We start from the raw sequence: 13,164 nt of genomic DNA, 5'->3' as shown, positions 1-13,164 counted from the left end.
ATGGCCTCTAGAGGCAGCATCTCAATAGAAAACAGATGAGCCGTGTCCTGCAGGAGAATGGCCTCTAGAGGCAGAATCTCAATAGAAAACAGAATATCAGCGCGTCCTGCAGGAGAATGGCCTCTAGAGGCAGCATCTCAATAGAAAACAGTAGAATATGAGCAGTGTCCTGCAGGAGAATGGCCTCTAGAGGCAACATCTCAATAGAAAACAGTAGAATATGAGCCGTGTCCTGCAGGAGAATGGCCTCTAGAGGCAGCATCTCAATAGAAAACAGTAGAATATGAGCCGTGTCCTGCAGGAGAATGGCCTCTAGAGGCAACATCTCAATAGAAAACAGTAGAATATGAGCCGTGTCCTGCAGGAGAATGGCCTCTAGAGGCAGCATCTCAATAGAAAACAGTAGAATATGAGCCGTGTCCTGCAGGAGAATGGCCTCTTGAGGCAGCATCTCAATAGAAAACAGTAGAATATGAGCCGTGTCCTGCAGGAGAATGGCCTCTAGAGGCAGCATCACAATAGAAAACAGTAGAATATGAGCCGTGTCCTGCAGGAGAATGGCCTCTAGAGGCAGCATCTCAATAGAAAACAGTAGAATATGAGCAGTGTCCTGCAGGAGAATGGCCTCTAGAGGCAGCATCTCAATAGAAAACAGTAGAATATGAGCTGTGTCCTGCAGGAGAATGGCCTCTAGAGGCAGCATCTCAATAGAAAACAGTAGAATATGAGCCGTGTCCTGCAGGAGAATGGCCTCTAGAGGCAGCATCACAATAGAAAACAGTAGAATATGAGCCGTGTCCTGCAGGAGAATGGCCTCTAGAGGCAGCATCTCAATAGAAAACAGTAGAATATGAGCAGTGTCCTGCAGGAGAATGGCCTCTAGAGGCAGCATCTCAATAGAAAACAGTAGAATATGAGCTGTGTCCTGCAGGAGAATGGCCTCTAGAGGCAGCATCTCAATAGAAAACAGTAGAATATGAGTTGTGTCCTGCAGGAGAATGGCCTCTAGAGGCAGCATCTCAATAGAAAACAGTAGAATATGAGCCGTGTCCTGCAGGAGAATGGCCTCTAGAGGCAGCATCTCAATAGAAAACAGTAGAATATGAGCAGTGTCCTGCAGGAGAATGGCCTCTAGAGGCAGCATCTCAATAGAAAACAGTAGAATATGAGCCGTGTCCTGCAGGAGAATGGCCTCTAGAGGCAGCATCTCAATAGAAAACAGTAGAATATGAGTTGTGTCCTGCAGGAGAATGGCCTCTAGAGGCAGCATCTCAATAGAAAACAGTAGAATATGAGCCGTGTCCTGCAGGAGAATGGCCTCTAGAGGCAGCATCTCAATAGAAAACAGTAGAATATGAGCCGTGTCCTGCAGGAGAATGGCCTCTAGAGGCAGCATCTTAATAGAAAACAGTAGAATATGAGCCGTGTACTGCAGGAGAATGGCCTCTAGAGGCAGCATCTCAATAGAAAACAGTAGAATATGAGCCGTGTTCTGCAGGAGAATGGCCTCTAGAGGCAGCATCTCAATAGAAAACAGTAGAATATGAGCCGTGTCCTGCAGGAGAATGGCCTCTAGAGGCAGCATCTCAATAGAAAACAGTAGAATATGAGCTGTGTTCTGCAGGAGAATGGCCTCTAGAGGCAGCATCTCAATAGAAAACAGTAGAATATGAGCGCGTCCTGCAGGAGAATGGCCTCTAGAGGCAGCATCTCAATAGAAAACAGTAGAATATGAGCCGTGTCCTGCAGGAGAATGGCCTCTAGAGGCAGCATCTCAATAGAAAACAGTAGAATATGAGTCGTGTCCTGCAGGAGAATGGCCTCTAGAGGCAGCATCTCAATAGAAAACAGTAGAATATGAGCCGTGTCCTGCAGGAGAATGGCCTCTAGAGGCAGCATCTCAATAGAAAACAGTAGAATATGAGCCGTGTCCTGCAGGAGAATGGCCTCTAGAGGCAGCATCTTAATAGAAAACAGTAGAATATGAGCCGTGTACTGCAGGAGAATGGCCTCTAGAGGCAGCATCTCAATAGAAAACAGTAGAATATGAGCCGTGTTCTGCAGGAGAATGGCCTCTAGAGGCAGCATCTCAATAGAAAACAGTAGAATATGAGCCGTGTCCTGCAGGAGAATGGCCTCTAGAGGCAGCATCTCAATAGAAAACAGTAGAATATAAATAATAATAATAATAATAATGATTGGATTTATATATCGCTTTTTCTAGACACCCAAAGCGCTTCACAGGAATCATTATTCATTCACACCATTCGTACATGTGGTAAGCTACGGGTGATGTAGCCACAGCTGCCCTGGGGAAGACTGACGGAAGCGTGGCAGCCATTTCGCGCCTACGGCCTCTCCGACCGCACCACCAACATTCATAGACATTCATACCCATTCATACGAGCCGTGTCCTGCAGGAGAATGGCCTCTAGAGGCAGCATCTCAATAGAAAACAGTAGAATATGAGCCGTGTCCTGCAGGAGAATGGCCTCTAGAGGCAGCATCTCAATAGAAAACAGTAGAATATGAGCCGTGTCCTGCAGGAGAATGGCCTCTAGAGGCAGCATCTCAATAGAAAACAGTAGAATACGAGCCGTGTCCTGCAGGAGAATGGCCTCTAGAGGCAGCATCTCACCATTTCCTGCCAATTGATACTAGGCTAATTATGAGCTGTGGCAGCAGGGCTGGTATTGTTTTCACCTTGTGTGTGTGTGTGTGTGTGTGTGTGTGTGTGTGTGTGTGTGTGTGTGTGTGTGTGTGTGTGTGTGTGTGTGTGTGTGAGTGATCATCGTGGCAAAATGTGCTGCTGCTATGAGCAGTAAACATTGCATGAGAAGCTGATGGGATGGTATGATTGTTCCAGTTATTAGTCGGTTGCCGAGGTGTTACCTTGCCATACAGGGTGATATGGGTTGGGAACCGGTGGAGATTAGACTAAAGGGTGAAATGATACGGCTATGGAACCGCTTCATTAATATGCCAGAGAGTAGGTTAACAAAGAAGGTCTTCAACTGGGACAAGGCTCATAGTCACCCCTGGATAAAGGAAATTTGTTCTACTCTTAGAGAGGCAGACCTGGCATATATTTTTCACAACATGCTTTGCTGTAATGTTAATATGTTGAAACAAAAGTTATCTCTTAATTACAGAGAGGGATGGGCAAACGACATATGGTCTAAACCTAAGCTTAGATCATATGTTCAGATGAAGCAGCGTTTTGGTCCTGAGCCCTATGTCACTTCCTTTCTAACCAGAAACCAGAGGTCTTTATGTGCTCAGCTGAGAATTGGTATTCTGCCTCTTGCCATTGAAGTAGGGCGGTTCACAGCTATACCAGAAGAGAACAGGATATGCAATGTCTGTGATCTAAAGGATGTTGAAAATGAGTTTCATTTCATGTTTTATTGTACTTTATATGATGATTTGAGGATTTCCTTATTTGACGAAATGCAAAAGCAAAGACCTGAGCTCTTCTGGGCAGATGATGGCCAGAAGTTGGAGTGGTTGTTTAAGACTGAGGTATTTAAGACTGCTAACTTTATCTCTAGGGCCTGGAATAGAAGGCAAGCACAGCTCTTTAAGTAGGTTCAGGTGGTGGTTTTCATGCTGTACAACTTTACTGTATGTATTTTGGGTGTTTTCTGTTGGTTTTATGTTTTGATCATTGTTTGTTTAAATGATGAACAGTAAAAGTGTCCTGTAAGCCCATGTGGGCTGGGCTTCATTCGAAGCATGACACTTAAATAAAGAAAATCAATCAATCAATCAATCAATCAATGTTACCAGCAAAACAGAGTATATAGAGTATATTGTATATGACTTATGAAAGAAGTACTGAACTTTTCCGCACGGTATTTTTATTCCCAATTTCCATTTACAAGCAGGTCAAATTTAATTTGGATAACGGATAATGACTCGTTTTCCATTTTTTGTTTTTTATTATCAAAGAAAAAAGGGAAACAACTCATTTTTCATTTCCTCATTTCAAAATGAAAAAAATGGATGGTCGCCAAGTACACAGACCATGGAGGTATGGGGCAACACCCACAAAAGCACCCTACAAGTGTTATGCAGACTACAGAAGAGCAATAAGGATGGTACACAATGTGGGATATCATGAAAATACTAACGCACCGTTTTTAAAGTCATATACGTTGAAGCTCATGGATCTGGTAAAATTTTAAACTTCACAAATAATATACAAGGCAAGAAATGATTTACTTCCTTGCAACATACAAAAAATGAAGTTGGGGAAAACTTAATTTAAAGCAACGCTATGTTCGCACCATTGAGTCTTAGTTTGTGCATCTCAATTTGTGGCGTGACTGTGGAACAGTTTGGAAGAAGATATTAAAATGAGTAAAACATATTGCAGTTTAAAAATAGGTACAGAAACACAATTTTTGGGAAATATAGAAATCAGGAAGGGGGATGCAATGCACGATAGTGGTAATGTTGACAGCTTAAAAAAGACTTAGGAATGAACAAGGTTGTTGATTAGAGTAGCTGTGTTATTAAAATGTTGATAATTATGTATGTCAATTTAGTCTAGTTGTGTATGATGAACACTGGAACAGTTAGATGAATGTGTATCTGTTGAGTTTAAGTATTATTAGAGAATAGGGGTAGGACTAGACAAGCATCTGCTTCCTCCTACTCCTTTTTGGACAAGATCATGCCAATTTTATTACTTATTTAGTTTGTTTTTGTTTTTTGTGTATATACACGTGTGTGTGTGTGTGTGTGTGTGTGTATATATATATATAACATTTCTTTAATCCAAGAGTGAGACTCAGATATTAGCTTTGAAAAGACTCACATAGGGCGTCGGTAGTGTAGCGGTAGATTCCCTGCCTACCAACACGAGGGTTGCAGGTTTGCGCCCCCGTGTTACCTCCAGCTTCCTGACAGACTCATATAAGCTCTACTTCACGCACTCACCTTTAAACTGTAATTGGCTGTAGAGTTCACTGCTGCTGAGTGGCTTAATCTCCTCGTACACCTGATCATCCTCCTCGTCCACCGCCGTCTCCATGACAACAGATTGGTCCTCACCTGCTCTAGCATGAGCTCTTCTAGGCTGCATGATGATAAGTGTTACTCAGCACCTATACAGTAGCAGGAGCTGTTATAGGCTGTGTGACGTAGGTCAAACCAAACTGCTCTGGGGAGGAAGTATCTGTTCTGAGGGTGAGGCAATAAAAACTCAGCATCAAAAACACTTGTGTTGCAAAGGCAGAGTAGGGTGGGCCCTGCCAACCTGCAATTTGCATAATGTGCAAATTGTGTGCAGCTATTGCGAATTCACTCTTGTTTCAAAGTTTTTTTTTGTTAATTTTACATCTATGGGCCCTATCTACCTCCTGGCCTTAAAATAGCGTTTAACGCCAGGCTCAGCACTATTAGTGGGCGTGGTCAGGCGCAGTCCCTATTTTCCCCTCGGCGTTAAACCTGGCAGTAACCTTTTAACCACACCTTTTAGGCGTAGAATTATTCACAACTGTGGTCATAGGTGAACTGCAGTTATGCTATGACATTCTTCCTTTCGAAGCGCCGATCCACTCGATCCAGTCCGGGTTGCGTCTGCATGCTGTCATCTCTTCATGCCAATTTGGATATCTCAGCACATCACAGATCATAGCCTGCATAAAACAATTCAACCTACAGCCAGGCAAATACAGATCTGTTCAGCAGGGCTGATGGTCTCCCTGTAGCCTACAATATAGAACGTTAACTATTGGTGACATTCCTGATACCATCCAATTCCATGATCTTTATGTTGTAAACACATAACTTTCACAATAGTGAACACTTGGCTCATTCAGGGCAGGTAGTTTTATAACTTGTAGGCTACCTGCTGCTCCTGCACATCACAGCACAGGCTAAATGATGCGACATAAATATGCATTATGTAAAGTCATGGCATTAATGTGTTTTTGTTGAAAAAGTATTTGAGTCTTGTCAAGTCTTGTTGGAGCAGATGGTGTTACGGTTGTCACTCGACTATAATGTAACACGTTGTATTTGCAACGGATATATATAGGGCCTGGATTACATGTATGTTTCACATAGGGTTGTGTTAAGTTTTATTTTGTCCAATATTGAAATGTCCTAGAATTGCATGTTGTGTTAACATAAATATTATTTCTATCTACCACTACTTAGGCTGATTTGGTTGCTTTTTCTTGTAAAAATGTATTAAGCCGCAATGCATGCTGGGAGATGCACATGTGTGTCTGTGTGTGGCATTTAGTAGGGGAGTCGGCGCACTGAATAAGGCCTGGTTTTGAAAAGCACTAAGCGCTAAATTAACGCCAGTCGGGAAGATAGCGTTTAAGGCCGAAACGCCGATTCTGGCCTATTCTGGCACTGCGCCACGCCTCTTCGGCGTAAAGCGCATTTCGGGGCCTAAAAACATGATGCTATCTTCCCGGGTTAGTTTTTTTTGCGTTTAATGCCAGTTTAGCGCCAGGGGGAACATACAGCCCTATATGTCTGTGTGGGATACCTTTGCAAGACGATACTGGGTGGTGAAACACGGATTGGATCGAGTCGATATTCTACGCAAGGATTGATAGGTGAGACCCCTGGGATGTATTACCGCCCGGCCTACCGGGCCCAGGCCCAGGGGCCCATAAACCAGAGCCTCTTCACAGGGCCACCACATCCCTTGCCCAGGCCTGGGATGAACTAATCCCTTTACACCACTGATATGGTATTCAAAATAGTTGTCCAAGTCTAAATGAGGATAAAAACCCACCTATCTTGTCTCCATGCTTTATCTCTCGTCCACTCTTTTCCTCGTTATCTCTCTCATGATTAAAGTCCTAAATTCCCACATCGCCTTGCTGTTAATTACCCATGTTTAATACATTTTGAAACCTGTGGTGCAAAATAAAATGTGAGAGGAGGTAGGAAGGAGAGGGTGGTAGCAAAGGCAAGTAAGTATGAACAGACGGGGGAGAGTTTCAAGCAGAAGAGTTGAATTTAAAAAGAGGAAGGGTGGATGAGAAGAAGTAACAAAGAAAGGAGAGCATTTGGTAAATGAGTTGTGACACTTTAGGGCCTCTTCTCCTTCCTCAATCGGCTTTTCATCATCCCCAGGATATTATATGACACACACTGCCTGCCTGCGCACACAGATAGCACATGGACACACACACACACACACACACACACACACACACACACACACACACAGACACAGACACAGACACACACACACACACACACACAGTCTCAGGAGTCTCCATATTGTAGTTCCAGTTGGTTAGGTCTCACACCCTGGCACACAATAGGCAGTAAGACAAATCAACCCAGAAACTGTGTGACTGTGTCTTAATGGTCACCTTGTATACAGTAGTGACAAGGAATTACACAGGAAGTCGAATGGTTAAATAAGATTGCTTTATGTAGGGGAGAGCAGGGCATGTGGTCACACTGTTCACTCATTGGTGTATTTCTCACTAGTGCCTTACTACTGAGAAACTATATTCACATAACACTTCATAATAACTGTACGCTACGAAACACTAAATAGGCTACGTTTTTCAATATACTGATGTGGACATTCCTTTCTTTACTTTGAGTCTCTTTTAGTCCAGCACCAGTTTTTTCAACTGCTGGGGGGATGTTTGGGGATGTTACAGTATTTAGCGCCCCAACCCTATATTTTTTGACAAAATGTTCCATAAGTTTATGGACATGGCGCCAGGCACGTGCACACATAGACATGAAAGGGGGCTTGAGCCCCTGCCTTTTTTTCAGTCTGTAAAAAGTGCCTTTTTTTTTATATATATATAATTATAATACATTTTTCATTTTCATTCCAACAACACATGAACAAAACAAACAGCTCAGACACATTAAAAAATTAAATAAAAAGTGCCCTTTCCTGACCATGAATGCATTTCTAATGGTGCTTTGTATGGAAATTGCCCTTTCCATGCCGTCACTGAAGGCAGCATTCAAAGAGAAATGCCTTTTCCGAGCTCTCTTGGCCTTGAATGCACCATTTGTAATAGGCCTCTGCATGGAGCAGTGTTTTTCTAAACTGCCCCTGAAGGCACCAACCCAAAAATGAACCTAAAAATGAATGAATAAATAAATACATAAATAAATAAACCACCCAATAAATAAATAACCAAAATATAGGGAACAAATGCAGAATTGTTGCTCTTGAAAATATTTTTTACTTTACACTATTGGAAAGGGATGTTGTGTTGTTGAATCCGCAAAAAATAAAAAAAATTCTAATACACCTTATCTAAATCTTCTGTCTTGCTTTTTAGAATTATGGTTAAAATGCATGGTATATTACAAGCCTCACTCAGTATCGTTCAATGTTTCTGCCTGTGTTGCTATCTGTTGTAGTACAACAACCTAAAGGGAGAAAAGGAGCAAATACATATTGATGCTTAAATGATTTCACAACAGTATTGCAACAGCATGCAACTTTTATATACCAATATTATTCAGTTATGGAGTTATTTTTCAGTGACAAGTCTCATCCTAAAATGAGATATTCCTCTAAATCTGGTTAAAATCGGAATATTTAAAATGAGTTATACCCCTAAATTGGCCTTCAAATTGCCTCAAATTTCTGCCGCCGCCCTCCGGACGGCGGCTGTAGTGCCCTTTTATGAATTTGAGCCCCTGCCCCTCTAATGTTCTGTGCACGTCCCTGCATGGCGCCTCAAGTAAGCAGTTTCATTATTTTTATTTATTTATTTTTTATTATTATAGGCATATGTTTTTATTTATTTATAATAGTTATGTTCATTGTTGTTCTGTCTACAAAATATACCTTGACAGGCTGTCTGGAGATTAAAATTTTAAATTTGCGCTGCTTGCTGGTGCTGCCTCACCCTTCTGGCTGGTGCACTGTGTTAATGAGCCTATCTCGGCAAATGACATAAGATAAGACAGTGGTTGAAGCTTAAAGGTCCCATACTGTGAAAATGGGTTTTGTGGTTTGTATAAACTTGAAGGTGTTAACCAACATCTGTAAAAGTATGAAATCACTTGCTACAGTCATTCCTCTCCCTCCCCTGCCACAAATTGGGAGCCCCAGGAGAGGGCGAATCAGAGTTCCAGAATTTGCATGGATTTACTACGTAATTTGCCGCCAACCAATAGGCGTCGAGCAAAAAATTCACAGGGCCCGTCCAGAGCCCGCCCCCTCACAGCCCCTCACACAAATCGCTAATTTGCTACATAATGATGTACACTTTTCCTGAAGCATCATCAGCCATCACCAGCGTCGGAGAGCGCAGCAACACATGAACACACCTGCAACCGAGAAATCCTCCAGCTACCTAGCTGATAAAGGATCTGTCTGTAGACATTGAGAATAGTATTTGACATACTGTCAAATATATTTCATCTTTTTTTTAAATACTTTACTCGTAAATACTATTTACCGTACTCGTTATTTACTCGTTAAATACTATACTCGTATAATTTATGTGATTGATACTGCACCACTTTACTGCTACAGTGGAACATTCCTGTGATTTTGCAGCATAGCATGGTCCTGCACAAGCATTGTTGTGTGTATTTTCTATAATAAAATAAGTAGATTCTGTAAGAAGTCAGTGTTACTGTTTATCTACATGGATTTGTAAGAAAGTACAACACAATTACGTTGCTCAAATGTATTGTCATGTACAGTATCCATGTTGGCCATATTTGGCAAATCAACGCATACACAGAATACACAACTGCTATACTATAATAATACCTCTAATCTGTAAGGGTCCATAGTCTGATTTTGTTCATTGCATTCTGAAGTGAGAATACATTAACATATAAACATACACGCCAAGATGATCCTGAACATGCTGATTCTTCTGGCAACCTAAAGGAATGAGAACGGGTAACTGTTATTGCATTTTGCAAGCTTCAGAACATTACAATGACATGTATTATTTTGCACAGGCAATTTAGAGTAGATGTGAGTAACGTTACTGTACAGACTATTGTAACATACAACAAACCATAAAGGTATCAACTCAGTAAGATGTTATACATGGGTGGAATGGCCAAGCCTCCATGTCATGCAGTTATTGACTATTTCAGCTATAGTTGTAAAACTGATGAGCTAGCTTTATTGCTGAATGACACTGGCATGAATTAGCGTTACAACAGTCATGTCCAAATTAATAGATAGCATAGGACACAATAAGCATTATTGTTTACATGTGTCATGTCAATATTTGTATCCCTTGATGAATCTTCACATCAATTTGATGCATTTGAATGTAAATTAACGTTAAAAGCGTATGTCTGCTGTGGATTAGCCAGTCAGTTAGTATAGCTACATCCACACAGCAGCCAAGCTAGGCGTTTATTGCTTATTAAAAAGGATCCCCATTATCTGCCGCCTAGACAACAGCTAGTCTTCCTGGGGTCCAAATAGGCTATAGTGATAATATACTATAACGCTAGGAATAATAGCCGTGACAGACAAGGAAATCTGTAGTTGTGCAAGCTTACTATGCTAACTTTAGCGACACAAGCCAAAGCTAAGATAAAAACACACTCCACTTACCGCACCGAAACGGGGTTCGCCCACTATGCCAACAACCCGCAATGCGAATGGAACCTTCAACTGTTTCTTTTCCTCTAAATCTGAATCTGTCAAACGGTCTCACTTTCACACTCTTTTTTTGTGACTCTTTAGCTCAGTGCAGCTAGCTAAAGGAGGCTACAGGCAGCGTACAGGCACAGCTGGCCCATTCAGAGCCATGTAGCTTGCTCTAGGCTCAGTCAGCTGTTTGCTTTGAGTGACAGATCAGGTGGCCAATGAGAGGGGCACCTCACTGGAGCGCCTCATCGGCCAACCAGACCAGGGCCTTTGCAGAAAAAACTGAGTATACCGAGCTGCAAAGGATAAATACAAGATGTACGAGATGTCTCCAAATCCCAAACAGAATGCATGATCTTATTTTAAAGACCACTGACAAATGTTTAAAACAGCAGAAAACCACACAATATGGGACCTTTAAATGTTTACCTTTTATAGAATATTTTATATGTATTATTTCACACTCACTCACTGGTTGATGTAATGAGGACATTTTGGCTTACCCATGGCAAGGTGAGTGGAGCCCCATGTTGTCTCTCTCACAGTGTGATGCTGCTTCTCTCAAACGCCCCCCTTTATATACACGAATCCACCGGCCAATTTGTGTAGTCCGCCATCTAGTGGCGCCGCCATTACTGCGGTGGCAGGTCCCCGCAGGTAGACTGTGCTGCTGGCAGACTGCAGTAACGCTATGCCAAATGAATGACAGCGTCATAGCTGGATTGATGACGTGAGACAGTGGCCCCCATTTACTGATGAAGCCAGGTACTATCTTATTATGGATGGGGATAGTAATTATTCAAATTGTAAATAGCGGAAAAAAGACCACTTAACGTGGAAACATGCTAATGTTAACGTTACTGTAACTAGCTAGCTAGCATTAACAATCAAGTTGCATGTAATCATTGCACACCAATTACATTAGTAAAAATTAAAACAATACGAGTATTTTATTAATCGCCTGGCTTGTGATGAGCAACAGAATGCCTAGGCATGTTAGGCAGAGATCTCGTGTTGTGCAGGCAGTGTATGGAGAGCTGTGTGCGTGTTTTTGGTACCAATTCTCTTCCTTTCTGTGCGCTCTGTCTGCAGCCTGCAGACTTTTGCAGCACGCCAGCACGACTGTGGAGCACACGTCATTTCTCCCCACTCCCCACGCCCGCTTGCTCTCATTGGCTCTCTGCTCAAGATTCCATTGTCTGTCGAGTTGTAAATATCAAACATGTTTGATAATGCCGATTCACAATCGGGAAGAGCCCGACAAGTCAACTGCAGTCTTTGAACCCCACACCAGTGTTGGGCAAGTTACTCTGGAAAAGTAATTAGTGTGGAAACCCATGACTGGCAGAGTACAAACAGTACTCCACCAGGGAATACTCATCTTCAGGGGTGAGAAGTGGCCTCTGACCATAGACACAATCAGAGGCCACCCGAATTCCACTGACTCGGTCACACAGGGTGGACTTTGGGACCCCAAACCTCTTGGCTGCCTGCCCGCTTGAGAGCCTGCCTGCTGCCACCTCATCCATGGCCTGTTGCATGGCCTCCAGGGCCCACTTCCTCCTCTTCCTGTCCTCCTTCTTCCTCTTTGCGACTACTCGCATGTTTGGCATCTGTAAAATGATATCATTTTTTTAAACTTCTATAAATTGCCATATATATTTTCCATTACATTGCATTTATCAGATGTATATTTACCTTAAACCAGTGCAACATTTAAATTTCTATATAATTTCTTTTTTAACATCTTCTATATATATATATATATTTAATATCTTGATGTTCCTGTAAAAAGGAAAACTCTCTCACACCCACACATCTTATCAAACTCTTACTTTCTCTGTGGCCGGGTCTGTCTCTTCTTATTTCTCTGTCTTACTTTAGAAGAAAAACCAGACACAATACAAAGTTGAATGTAAAATCTATCCAGTTTATCTTTCACCTTTTCTGATCAGACTTTGCCTGGCTGCAATAGAGAGACAGACTCTCTCTCACTCACTCTCTCACTCACACACACACACACACACACACACACACACACACACACACACACACACACACACACACACACACACACACACACACACACACACACACACACCACAGACAGACGTTATTTTCATTTTTAATCAACACTTTTTAAAAGCTTTTGTATTTTTGGTTGCAGATATCAGAAAATGAATGCATTTGAGACAGATGGCTCTTTGGTGAAGTCATTCTCACGGGCCACGGCAATTCGACTATGCATCATTCACTTTCATTGTTTAGACAAAGCTAGCGTTAGTTAGCTAGCAAGCTAGCAACTTTATTAAGTGCCAAAATAGAAGCGGTAAAGATCAGTAACTCTCGTCGCCCAAGCACGTCTTATGGCTTTCTGTCATCAAAGTCACTTTCCTAAAGTAATTTGACATGTTACCATGCACATATTCATATGAAATTCCTCATATTGACACATATAGATGTATAAATTAGTTCCACTTTCACAAAGCGGCGATCCGGCATCTGAAATGCCCGCTAAAGTACCGGAAACCACATCAGAGACCTCTGACCCGGACGTGACGAAACAGGCAAAG

At 42.1% G+C, this 13,164-nt stretch overlaps 2 protein-coding genes across 2 annotated transcripts in view; both read right to left on the bottom strand.

Moving 5' to 3' along the window:
* Positions 1-5,081, bottom strand: part of LOC310778756 (uncharacterized protein) — a gene marked incomplete at its 3' end in the record, with an annotated part of 111,486 nt that extends 106,405 nt beyond the window's left edge. Inside the window, exon 1 of the mRNA XM_083639207.1 lies at positions 4,945-5,081. Coding sequence (XP_083495333.1) covers positions 4,945-5,038 — 94 coding nt within the window. The 5' untranslated portion in view covers positions 5,039-5,081. The remainder of the gene's footprint in view (positions 1-4,944) is intronic.
* Positions 1-13,164, bottom strand: part of LOC310777967 (ATP-binding cassette sub-family C member 12-like) — a gene marked incomplete at both ends in the record, with an annotated part of 450,252 nt that overhangs the window by 146,462 nt on the left and 290,626 nt on the right. The gene's annotated exons all lie outside the window — the stretch shown is intronic.

Source organism: Poromitra crassiceps (genome assembly GCF_964638095.1).
Source record: "Poromitra crassiceps genome assembly, chromosome: 6".
In the NCBI taxonomy this organism is placed as follows: domain Eukaryota; kingdom Metazoa; phylum Chordata; class Actinopteri; order Beryciformes; family Melamphaidae; genus Poromitra; species Poromitra crassiceps.
The sequence above is the reverse complement of the archived record's forward strand: the minus strand, read 5'-3'. Positions and strand labels throughout refer to the sequence as shown.